General features: G+C 33.1%; 1 protein-coding gene across 2 annotated transcripts in view; it reads left to right on the top strand.

Moving 5' to 3' along the window:
• Positions 1-12782, top strand: part of LOC142319597 (protein O-mannosyl-transferase TMTC4-like) — a 54574-nt gene that overhangs the window by 32149 nt on the left and 9643 nt on the right. For both annotated transcript variants that reach the window (XM_075357062.1, XM_075357060.1), the window contains exons 10-12: positions 1329-1436; positions 2418-2559; positions 4762-4876. In XM_075357062.1, coding sequence (XP_075213177.1) covers positions 1329-1436; positions 2418-2559; positions 4762-4876 — 365 coding nt within the window. The remainder of the gene's footprint in view (positions 1-1328; positions 1437-2417; positions 2560-4761; positions 4877-12782) is intronic.

Raw genomic sequence — 12782 nt, forward strand, 5'->3', positions numbered from 1 at the left:
CCTGACTGAGCCACAAACACATGACAATATTAAATTGAATTTTGTTGTTCAAAGGGTACACACAGTAGGTCTGAAAAGTTCCCAAACTAAATTTCTGCACAAAAGAGATGCGTGTAAATACAAAATATCATCATGTTTCGTCACTCCAGTCTCGAGTTATATTTGGCCACGTACTTTTGTGTTCATGTGACCTTGTGTGAGCTCATGACATGAAACAGAGAATCACAATAAAATTTTTTGTTCGACTTCAAATATCTTTTGTTGAAACTTATTCTACAATATAGCAAGCACTCAGTGATCCGCATCTTGTACTACAACATACATGTGGTGGAAGCAGTTTAAAGATGGTAGAGAGCCGTTGGATGACGACAAACAAAGCAGGAAGCTGTAAACAGCTGTTCAATGTGAAAACGTTGCAAAGAAAGTTGCGCTCCTGCTTGAATAACCTCATCTTACAACTTGGGCTATAGCAGAAGAGCCAAACATCGGTAAAAACACGGTACGTACAATTCTAACAGAAAAACTGAACTGCTGAAAAGTGTGCTCTCGTTTCATTTCACACTTCTTGAGTGAAGAACAAAAGCAGGTGTGTCTTTCTTGTGCTCAAGACTTCGTTGGAACAGCCGATAGCGATCCAAATTTTTTGCAAACAATTGTAACTGGTGATGAAAGCTAGTGCTTTATGTATGATCCGCAAATGAAGTGTCAATCTGCTGCTTGGTTGAGTCCTGGAGCACAAAGAACAGCGAAAGTCAGGCAGCAAAAATCAACAGTGAAAACTATGTTGATTGCATTCTTCGACTCAAAGGGCCTGATTCATCATGAATTTGTCCCACCTGGTCAAACCGTGAATTCTAAATTCTATTTGGAAGAAATGAAATGCTTGAAGCATCGCATTCGTTGAATCCAGCCCGAGTACCAGGATCCGGGGAATTGGACTCTCTTGCACGACAGTGCCCCAGCACACATGGCAACAGTTTTAATATGCTATTACGCCATAAATCAAATCACCGTCTTATCCCATCTGCCCTATTCACCTGACTTGGCTCCAGCAGACTATTTTCTGTTCCCAAAACTCAAGTTGAAAATGAAAGGCTGCTTTTTCGATGAAATTTCAGTTATCCAAAGGGCTTGCACCGAGCAGTTGAAGGCGATCCCACAAAGTGATTTCTCTAGAGTGTTTTATGGTGGAGCCATGTAGGGTAGTATACAACTGAGGGTTCTACATAGAGGGTTGATCTCAGTAAATTCATTTATCTTTAAATTAGTTCATGAACTTTTCAGACATACTGTGTAGGTATGTTTTATTAATTTTTTTTTTTTTTTAGATTGAATCCGCAATATGATCAAGCTATGAACAACCTTGCTAATTTACTTAAGGATTATGGTAACTTGGAGGAAGCTGAAGAACTGCTGAGAAAATCAATTAAATTAAGGTATCTGTTAAAATGAAATTTTCTTTTTTAAATTGATGAAATTTATTTATTAATTGAATTTGTAATGGTTAACTTAGATTATAATTGTATGATAGTGAGAATTTCTTTAATCTTGATGTGCTGTGTATCCGTTGATTTTTTGTTATACTGTACTGTTGATTTTACAGCATAAAAATCAATACTGATTTATATTAGTAAGATCACTACACTGATTCATATCACAATGGTGACTCATATGATATGTAAGTCATATCTAAAAATGATAAGGATATGTTCAAGAGCAACAAGATCACATACCATTTAGACTATGGTTTTTCTGTTGTTTTCTTTGCTGAAGAGAATATAGCTTTACAAATCAACAAGTAAACTATTTGAAACCTTGATATTGATATTCATCTCTGCTGCAGTGACATATTTAACCTTAAATCACCACAAAGACTAACTGTTAAGTGAAGTTAACATCATTACTTTCAGAAAAAAATATTTCCAATTATCCCTCTTGTACCTTAGCTCCTTTTTGTGCATTACACTCATGAGAAAGTCTGTGGTAAATAGTTTAGAATAAATAAGTAAAATCCTTTTTGTTTCAAAACTTACTGCATCTTGGACTGGAGATTCTAAAAGCTATAAAAAGCTTATTTTTTATGAGTATTGTGCCAAAGTTAAAAATAATTTATTTATTTCATCGCTTGTAAATAGATATGTAAAAAAATTATGTTATGTAATAAATTATATTTATATGTAAATTAAAATGTTTATATTTATAAATTATTATATGTAAATTATCTGACCAAAAATATTAAAATTTAATAGTCAAATTACTCACAAGTACTTTTCCAAACTCTGGATATAGTAAAGCCAAATTTTATCTGAGTGTAAGTTCATATGTAAAAAGTCTGGTTATAGTAGCTTGAAGATTACTAAAAATTGTTTGCAGAGGGAGTACCAATAAATTTTAAATAATTTTTTTCCTTTTTATAGACCCACTTTTGCAGCAGCTTGGATGAATTTAGGCATAGTTCTTTCTAATAAGAAACATTATAGTGAAGCTGAATACTGTTTCATAGAAGCAATTAAACATCGTAAACATTACCCTGACTGTTACTATAATCTTGGCAATTTGGTAAGTGATAAATTTTTGGTTAAAATAATTTTATGGTAATTTGGTTAGTGATAAATTTTTGCTTAAAATTTAGTTGTATTATGAAAGTTTTATGTATCATTAGAATTTAAAAAATCTGCATTAATGTGTTTTTGTAAATTTTCCTTTTTTTAATTTTATGTTAAGTCATTAACTTAACCGTATGTTTTCTATAAAGAATAAACTAAAAGTAAATATAGATTGTGAATCTACATCTGCAACTTAATTAGGTATTTGATATTACCTACAATTATGTAGAAAAAAAATAAATGGCTTTCTGACACCACTGCTGGATGATGATAACTAATTAGTTGAGTTCAGTATGATTATCATATGAAAATTTTCTGTCCAGTACGTAGATTGTAACTGATGACTTGAAAGAGGATTATTTGAGCAGGTGATTTCAAAAAAGTTCTGTTTAATGAGAAAATATGTTTGCACATTACCTTGCAAAATTTAAGAGGCTTGACGATATTTTCCACTGTTATGTTTTCTATTAAATGTTCAGTTTTTACCATAATGTTTATAGATTAATTTTCAATCAGATTTATGGTTGATATGATAACTTAAAAGATCAGTTGGTGAAGCAATGCCAAATGCTTTTTGTTTTGTTCTATACACTCTCTTGGCATTTTCAGATATGCTTCAGAATGCATTTTCTTTATACTCCAATCACTTATATTGTGTGCAATGATCACTTCTTTAAAATAAAAAAAATAATGATGCATAGTCTGATCAGGATATTTAATTTTGCCACATCTGTTACATAAATATTATACTATTAAAATTCTATGATGTTACTGTTATAATTTATTGTGAGAATTTGTTTCTGATTTGAATAGCTCTTTCTTTATATGTGTAACAGTATTATAATAATTTTAAAAAGCTTTTGAAGTCATGGGATCTTCTTTATTAAATCTAATATTGTTTTGTGTTATTATTTTTAGTGCTACAACAACTTCCAAATAAATTTTAACACTTCACAATAATAACATATAATATCTCACTTTAATAGATTTTGTGCATCATGACCAAAAACAAAAAAATAACCAAAATTAAAAGGAAACAATTTTTATTATGGTTTTCCAAAGAAAACCAGTGTTAACCAACCACTATTTGCAGTTTTTGTTCAAATAAATAGATGAGATGTTACCTCGTAGTGGTTAACAAATGTGATATCAACTAAACTGATTCAAAATAATTAACCTTTTTTTTAAATTTATTACAGTAGGGTTTTGTTAGAATGATTTTAAGTTTTGATGTAAAGTTATTTAGACATATGTATCAGTCAAATAATTTTATTCCATTTTAAATATTTTTTTTTTATCATTATTCTTTTTTAGTAGAATAAGAGCAAATTGTATATTCAACACTGTTTGCTATGTTGGAAATTTTTGTTTCACTTACTGTGTTTTCAGTTTTGTAAATATTGTTTATTTGTTGAAAAACCACCATTTATTTTCTTTGTTGATTTTAATAGGTATTGCCTGCTTAGGTTGTTAGCCAGTACAATTTTAATTATTTATTCAAAGGGAAGGTTAATCCAGTATTGTTATCTTTTGTTTAATGAACATTGTTTCAGCCACTGGAATTTTATTTTAACATTACACTTTCACTTTCTACAATACTATTCTCTGAAATGTTTATGTTTTATGAAGCCATTAGGCTGTTAAAAAACACAACTTGCTTTTTTATGGCAAGATTCATTTAAACCATGCAAAAACAAATTTCTGTTGTGTTTAATACTCTGTGTAAGCTTTATTTTATGAACTATATAATAATAGTATAATTTTATTGTCTAGTTAATATCACTATTAAACTGCTAGCTACTTGCAAATGAACCCACCGGGTTGATTTAGTGGTTAAACTCATCATTGTAAATCAGCTGATTTTGAAGTCGAGAGTTCTAAGGTTGAAATCTTAGTGAAGGTTAGTTACTTTTGTATGGGCTTGAATACTAGATTGTGGATACCCAGTGTTCTTTGATGGTTGGGTTATAATTAACCACACATCTCACGAATGGTCGAACTGAGATTGTACAAGACTACACTTCATTTACATTTATACATATCATCCTCATTCATCCTCTGAAGTAATACCTTATGGTGGTTCCAGAGGCTAAATATAAAAAAAAAGAGAGCTACTTGCAAATGGTTAGTCATTGATCATTGTTTATTGTTGTAGTATTTGGATCAGAAACGATATAGTGAAGCTGGAGCAGCATGGAGAAAAGCAATCTCACAGAAACCAACTCATAGTGTTGCCTGGAACAACCTTGTAATTATGCTGGATTCTATTGGTAATTAATGTTTACAATAAATTTAAAGTAGAATTTAGTTATTATGTGGAGTATGGTGTGTTGTCCAATGTCTTATACATGCCGAAGCCGATGGTTGTACACGACCCATGATTGTATTTGACACAAATTACCCTAAAAACAAGAACAACAACTTCCCATGCCAGTTATATCAGCAAAAGTATGAAGTGAAGTGATTTCCAGTTGTCTTCTTTGTTAAGCCAAATACACATTTGCTTGTCAGTACGCCAAGCCCAGCAAAATGCAGGAGATATTCAACCATGCTACTTTCACCATTACTCTGTTCTCAAAAGAGATTGGTTGTATTCTGAAAATCAATATTCTAAATGAAGGCAATTCTAATTCAATGATCTCTGGGCACTTGGGTGAATCCGGTTGTATTTAGCTCTTGCTGCAGGATGCATGCACTCTGTTGGAGTGTTCTATTATATCCCTGGTACTTGTGGGAACTGTATGGCAATCCCAAATAAAAATCATTTGGTGGTTGTTGGTCTACTTGAAAAAACCAACAAACCGGGTAGTCTGAAGGGACTTCGACTGACATTACTGGCTGAAGATGTGTCTAGTAAAATGGAACAAGAAATGTACCAGAGAGTGGTAAATTAACAAGTGTACAGTTTCTTGTAAAACTAAATGGTAAATGCTTTGCAAATGTTTCTCCCTTTCTAATAAATAAGTGTGTGGTAACAGCCTGTGAATCTCCAAAATCTGTTAAAAAGCTTAGGAGTGGCTCACTACTGATTGAAATACTTAGTGAAGACTAATTTCAAAAACTCTTAGCTCTTAAGAATGTAGAGAAAGATGCAGTGATAGAAACAACATAATAAGCTGAATTTCAAGGGAGTGATTTTTTGCCGCGACTTGTCCAGTATTGCACTAGCAGAGATATCAGAAGAGCTATCACCACAGGCTGTCACATCTGTGCAAAGGATTATGAGGAAGAAGAATGGTGTTGATGTACCAACTTCCTCACTCATTCTAACCTTTTCTGCTCCTACCATCCCTGATCGAATAAAGGTTGGTTACCTTTCTGTTCATGTGCATCCCTATATACCAAACCCAAAACACTGTTTCCAGTGTCAGGGTTTTGGTCACACCAAAATTGGTTGCCAAAAGGAACAGGTTTGTGCATGTTGCAGCTATATGGGACATGAAGAAGATAGCACATATGTTGAAGAAGAAAAATGCATAATCTGCAAAGGTCCGCATTCGATAAAGTCTCAGGAATGCTTCCTTTATAAGGAAGAAAAGGCTATTGTACCGAGCAAAAAATGTTCTTCCCTGTGGCTTGTTGGGAGTACAGAAGATCTCTTATCATGAGGAATACAGTAGTATTGTGCCAAACTATCTGCACGCACAGCCAGGCCGGCCGACTGACTGTTAGGCGATGAAGAGGGGTCTCTCTTCCAAATACATTGTGTTGACTGACTGTCAGCACCACACTTTCACAGTGTCTCATTCAAATCATATAAGCAATGACTCTCTCACTACAGTTAATATATTACTAGGTCTACTGTATTATTATTATTACTACATAATAGTATAATATTACTAGTAGCTTAGTAGTCTAAATATAGTATTTAGACTACTATATTTATCTAGGGATTTGCTAATGAGATGACTAATGTCAACACACAGTAGCAACGACCAATTATTGTAGTTTTGTGACTAATGTTATATTGATTTTTAAACAACCCTCCCCCAATTATCCCTTTATAAAACTACAAACAGATTGCATAAATTAAGTCTTCAACTGAGCATTGTGAAGTTATGTACGATCATAAGATTTTTATATATTAATCTTCCTGTAATAAATGAAATAAAGTGTTGTGATAGTGATTTTATGCTTACAATTAATTTTATGGTAGTTTTGTGGGTAATAATTTAATATTAAAAAAGTTTGTGTTTGCACAAAAATTTTATAATGGACAACGGTATTCAATGGAAATTGAAAGGACACATCATTCATAGTCAAGGCAGAGAAATTATTTCTAACATTTACAAGTTTATGAAGGAAGAAGCAGATAACAAGGCTGTGACAATTCCTTTATCAAAGGCTCAAGTTAGAACTGCTGCAGTATGTGGTGTGTCTGAGCATGTGTGACAACAATTATTACCAAACTGAAAAAAAAAGATAGTGATGACAACGAAATAAAACATTTTTCAAACGACTGACTTTTAAAAGGTGTATCACAGGACTGGATAATTTTGATAAATGTATGGTAAGACAAATAGTTTATAATTTTCACCTGCAAAAACATTGCCTTCCTACAGTGAAAATTTTATTACAAGAGCTACGAGAGAGTATTAACTTTGAAGGGCAAAAAAGCAGTTTGAAATATATTCTGAAGATCTTGGTTTCAAATGGAGAAGGACTCAGAATAACAGAAAACTATTAATTGAAATACCAGTTACTCTTGAACAAAAAATCTCTTTTCTGAGGGCAATAAAGTATTTCAGAAATCAAGAACGGCCCATAATTTATCTCAGTGAACCATACATATTTAGTAGTCACCTTAAAAGTCAATCGTGGTCAGACAATTCCAACAATAGTGTCTGACGTCCAATCTAAAGGGTTCAGATTAATAATTATTTATGCTAGCAGAGAAAAAGTTTCATCCCAAATGTCTTGAAAACATGGAAAAAACATGACAAATCAGACTGGGGCCTATCATGATAATGTTAACAGTGATATGTTTATGAAATGGATGAAAGAAAAAAATTGCTGCAAAATTTTGAGTCAAGGAGTATTTTAGTAATAGACAATGCTCCTTATCATAATATTTAAATCAATAAAATCCCTAACTCAAAGAGCAGAAAACAAGATATGAAAGATTGATTTGTGAAATGTATGTGCCGATGTATGTATGTGTCTGAGCTGTACAAATTGGTAAAATTGCACAAACCTAGATTTTGCCACTACATCCTTGATAAAGTTGTTCAAGAGAAGGGCGTCTTATGTGGCGTCCGTTTGGGCGCAAAGGTTGGAAAGAAACCAAGCATTTGTTCAAAATTTAAGGAGTCCTCAGCAATGAGCCTTAATTGTATGCACTGTTATTTTTAAAAAAACCTTCTACAAGGTTACCATTGTATTGGGAAAGGTTCTTCCAATCAATTTAGTGGTGAAAATTCGGGTGGCCATATGGAAATTGTGAAGAGGCAGGTAGGCCAAGGTATTTGGGATGTGGTTTCGAGCTGGGCCTGTACTGGAGCAGAATGATGATCTCAATGGTTCTAAATTTCAAACAGTTGCCCATCTCCCACCTGCGGAGGAGGCTTTACAGCCTTGTGATAGAAGCATGGCAGCAAGAATGGCATGCCACGACTAAAGGAAGATCTTTGTATAAGTTTATACAGGATTTGGGGGGATGGTATGCCTCTCCTTCATTTTAAAGGGCAATGGAAGCCTGAGTGCTCTCCAACCATGTAAATTTAAACCAATATTTGTTTCGGTTCCGCCTGGCAGCTGATGAGCTGTGCATCTGCAGGGAGGTCCAGTCGAATGAACACATGATGTTCAACTGCCCAGCTCCTTGGGGGGGGGGGGGGCAGAACTGTGGCCACCCTGGAACTTAGAGGTCAAGGGGAAAATTGGCCACTCACAAGCGATGAGTCAATGTGGCGAGAGCCGCATTGTCGAACCATGTGGAAGTTCCTTGATGTGGTTGCTTTGTTCAACTGACATCAGTAGTTTACCTAAGGGAAAAGACTCATACCTCACTGCTGTGGGAAGCTAATCGAGAGATATGGCTGGCTACCAGCCAGATTAAGACTTAGATGACATGAGCGGGATTGAGCCACTTGAGTGAAAAAGTGAAGGTAATTGAAAAAGCAACCAAAGTTTTTCTTTGATTTGTATAAAATATCCCTTGATTAATACTTTTTTATTACGCTTTGATTGTTAATGTAGTGCTAATGGTTAAGTTATAAGTGATAGATGAAACCATAACATTATTTTAACCACTTTATTGTAAGGTAAGTACAGTAAAACATCGCTTTTTACTATTATTATAATAAAATTTATGAAATATTTCATAATAGTTATAATTAATTGGAAGAAAATATGCTTTTAAATATTGCACTACCTAATTATTTTAAAACGCTATTACAATAATATTCTTGATCATCATATTTTATTAAATAATGTCACATTTTATTGGATAAATTGGGATTAAAATAATATGTGTAATTTATGCTATAGATAAAATACTGTATTATAAGATCATACTTTGATTTTAGTATTATAAATTCAAACTAAATACATTAATTAACAAATTCATAATAATTATTTCTAAATTACATATTAATGAGTTGTATTATCAAACACACCTCATTAATTCATTCATCATTTTTGATGAATGTTATTATAGCAGTTCACATTAGCTATAGCCGAAAGAAGCAAGCATTATGTTTTTGGTTGGCTAGTAATGACACGGCCGTGCGCACAGATAATTTGGCTCAAAAGTACAACTTGGTGTTAGTTTTGTACAGTCCATCTCAAACAATGTACAAAGATATAGAGAATCTGCATCATGTAAAGAACTTACAAAATTGGTAGAAGCTTTGTCAGAATAAGTTAAATCCCTCACAGCTGCAATTACAGCATTGAGCTCTGGTAAGAAGGTAACTTCTGCTAGAAAAATTGATGATGGTTTATCTAACTCCACGTTAGTCTTTACACCATCACAAAATGTTCCTGCTGCACCAATTTCACTGTGTACAACCAAGATCCCTGTGAAGGATCTATTAAAACATCATCGCCTGGTTATGGCATCTCTACCCTCCCAGGCTTCCAAATCCCCTCCACCATCTTGAGATTTCTACGAGGATATTGTGGTAGATGAAATGCCCAAAGAAGTGAAGCTCATTTTAAAGGTCATAAAATCAAAAAATAAAAACCAGATAGTATTTGATAAATAATTTGCAAGTAGTGTTTTTATATATAACAGGAAATAAGTTTTTCCTGTGGCTGCAAATATTATTTAGTGGAATGTTTGCGGTCTCTATTCTTACTAGGAGGATATTGAAATCCTTCTAAAGGAAGAAAATCCTTTAATGCTGTGTCTGCAGGAGACTCGCCAGGATGATTTCCATCTCCTGAATGATGTGTTTTTTTTTGCAGATATGTCTGCAAAAGATGTGACCACCAAACTGAGAAGTGTATCCTAAATACACTTCATGAATGGAGTATACAAGGGAATTTGCTTACGTTCATCAGGGGTTTCCTCAATATGCGGTCCTCTCAAGTTCGAGTTGGAACAACAATACCTGAAAGTTTCACACTAGAAAACAGAGAACCACTGGGAAATGGTCTAAATGTTACTTTGTTATAGCCATAAATAGTATCGACAATAAGAACACAAATCCGGTTGTCTGAGGAAACAAATTTTATAAATTATAAATAGCGTGAATCCTGATGCTATAGTTCATATGGACGGTTCTAGAGATGTTAATTTTGTTGGTTGTGCTTTTGTGATTGGCAATAGAAGATACATGTTTGGCCTTCCCAGCATCACCAGTATTTCTGTTGTGGAGCTGCATGCTATTAATAAGGCCTTACATATAATTAGCCCAATATTTTGACATGTGCTTGTTTGCTCAGACTCCATGAGTGCCTTACAGGCGATTAGGGACATGTACTCCTGACACCCTATTGTCTGTGAGATTCAGTGTGTTATTTCACCAATGAATGAACGTAATACAACTGTGAACTTCTACTGGATCCCCAGCCATATTTGAATTACAGGCAATAAGTGTGCTGATATTGTGGCAAAAGAGGCTTGTTTCCAGCCTCTTTTCACCAATCACGTTGTTTCGAATGATCTTGCCTGTGTTCCAGTAGAGGGTGGTTCATGATGAGTGGCAGAGTGAATAAAATTCTAATTTTAACAATGAACTTCATCCAATTAAGAACACTTTGTCACGATGGAGCTCCTCATGCAGAGATAACCATTGAGAGAAGATTATTATTTGCCATTTGCGAATAGGGCACACTAGGCTCACTCATGGATATCTGATCTCAAACAGATGCACCTGTTTGTGCAAGCTGCGACTGCCAACTAACAGTGCACGTCATCCTTGTGGATTGTATCTGTTATGTGCCATTGCATCGCAAGTTGAAAGTAGGGGTTGATATGCTAAATATGTTGGGGAACAATGGAATGATGTTATAGAATGTGTTGCTATTTATAATGTCTTCCGTATATCTTTTCAAAAATTGAATTATTTGTAAGGTCCTTATCACTTGTATATACCATTTGGCATATACTGCATTTTATTTTTGTTCTTTTAAGTTACCTTTTGTTGCATCATGGAATCTTTCCATCTTTGGAAAGAGTCAATTTTATTATTTTAATTAAGATTAATAATCTGATATATCTTTATGTTTTTATCTCTCTTTTAGCATACATTACAGGGTTTTTCTTATTAATATGTATTTTTATATTGCTGGGTTTTAATTTTTAATTGGCATTTTTTTAAATTTATTTATTTATTACATAAATACCATGTTTGGGCGCTGATAACAACACTTTGTTGTGGAACTAGGAAAAAAAACTATGTTTTAAATGATGTAAGTAATAAAAACTTATTTAATTAATCATTCTGTTTTGCAAGTTATCATTTTCATTACTGTTTATATTGGAAAGATAAGATTAATCTGTTATTTTGTAATATCTATCTAGTTTTCCTTATGATGTTTATTTATATAAAACCCTGCAGTACAATAGGTGCTAGATAAGAGTTGCTTCTCAGAGTTATGATGTTCATTATTTTCTCAATACCTATAGTGAGTAGAGTGAATTTATTATTTGCACTGAATATCATCTTTATTTCAGTAAGTTTGACATGCTGATTGAAACAGTAATAAAGGCCTTACAAAAACATTCATTCCTCACTTTCCTAAGTAATTGCAACATGGAATGCTTGTTGTTCTTAAGAGTGGTTATGGTATTTTTGGCAGTGATTTGTATCTGCATCAACTTACCTACAATCACTACATTACTTTCATGCATAGTATACTAATTAAAGTACCTCACAGACCGTAATCTAAAAAGAGTTACATGTTCATAAATGAACTAATAGCATTTCTTAAACTAATAGCATTTAAACTATATAGCACTTCTTACCATCAGTCAGTCTTGGAACATATCACTTGTAAATGAAGGGGAATAATTATATTTTTCTTATTTTCCTATGTTTGCAACTCTAAAATAATGAAAGAGGGTAATTACTACCTCAAAAGAGTATTGTATATTTGTCTGTCTGAACATCCATAACTCTGTAACAAATATAAAGTCCTGGAGCTAATGCATTTTTTCTTGACTTAATATAATCAAGCTGTAAGTTTAGTTTAGTAAATGTCTGTAGGTAAATGCTGTCGTATAGTTCCTCTTATTGATAATATGATAAACTTTTAATGTTTTGTGTGATTTTTTTAAAATTTATTTATAATAAGCTTTTTTTACACAAATTATTGACCTACAAGTAAAACAAAAAAAAAACAACAACTGGCAAATATCTTGGTTAGTTTTGGGATCACAGGCAGAGATGATCCTGAACTTGTAACAGGTTTATAACCATTATAAATTTTGACAAAATTAGGCTCATGGGGCTTAATTAAGTCGGTTACTTTATTTCATTCTATACTTTTTATTTTAAAAATTTTTTATTACGTCGGAAGACGATTTTAAAATGCAAGCTTAAATGGATTTATTCAGACTGATTGTGGATAGTCATGGCATGATTAATTTCTTTTCACACATTATTTCTAAAAATAAAATTTTATTGTAATAATACATCATGCTTGCAAATGGAACAAACTTTTCCCACAGAAAGCATTACGTTAGTGTGCATACACGCACTCGCATAGACTGAGTAATTCTCAGAA

Source organism: Lycorma delicatula, chromosome 2 (genome assembly GCF_047948215.1).
Source record: "Lycorma delicatula isolate Av1 chromosome 2, ASM4794821v1, whole genome shotgun sequence".
NCBI lineage: Eukaryota > Metazoa > Arthropoda > Insecta > Hemiptera > Fulgoridae > Lycorma > Lycorma delicatula.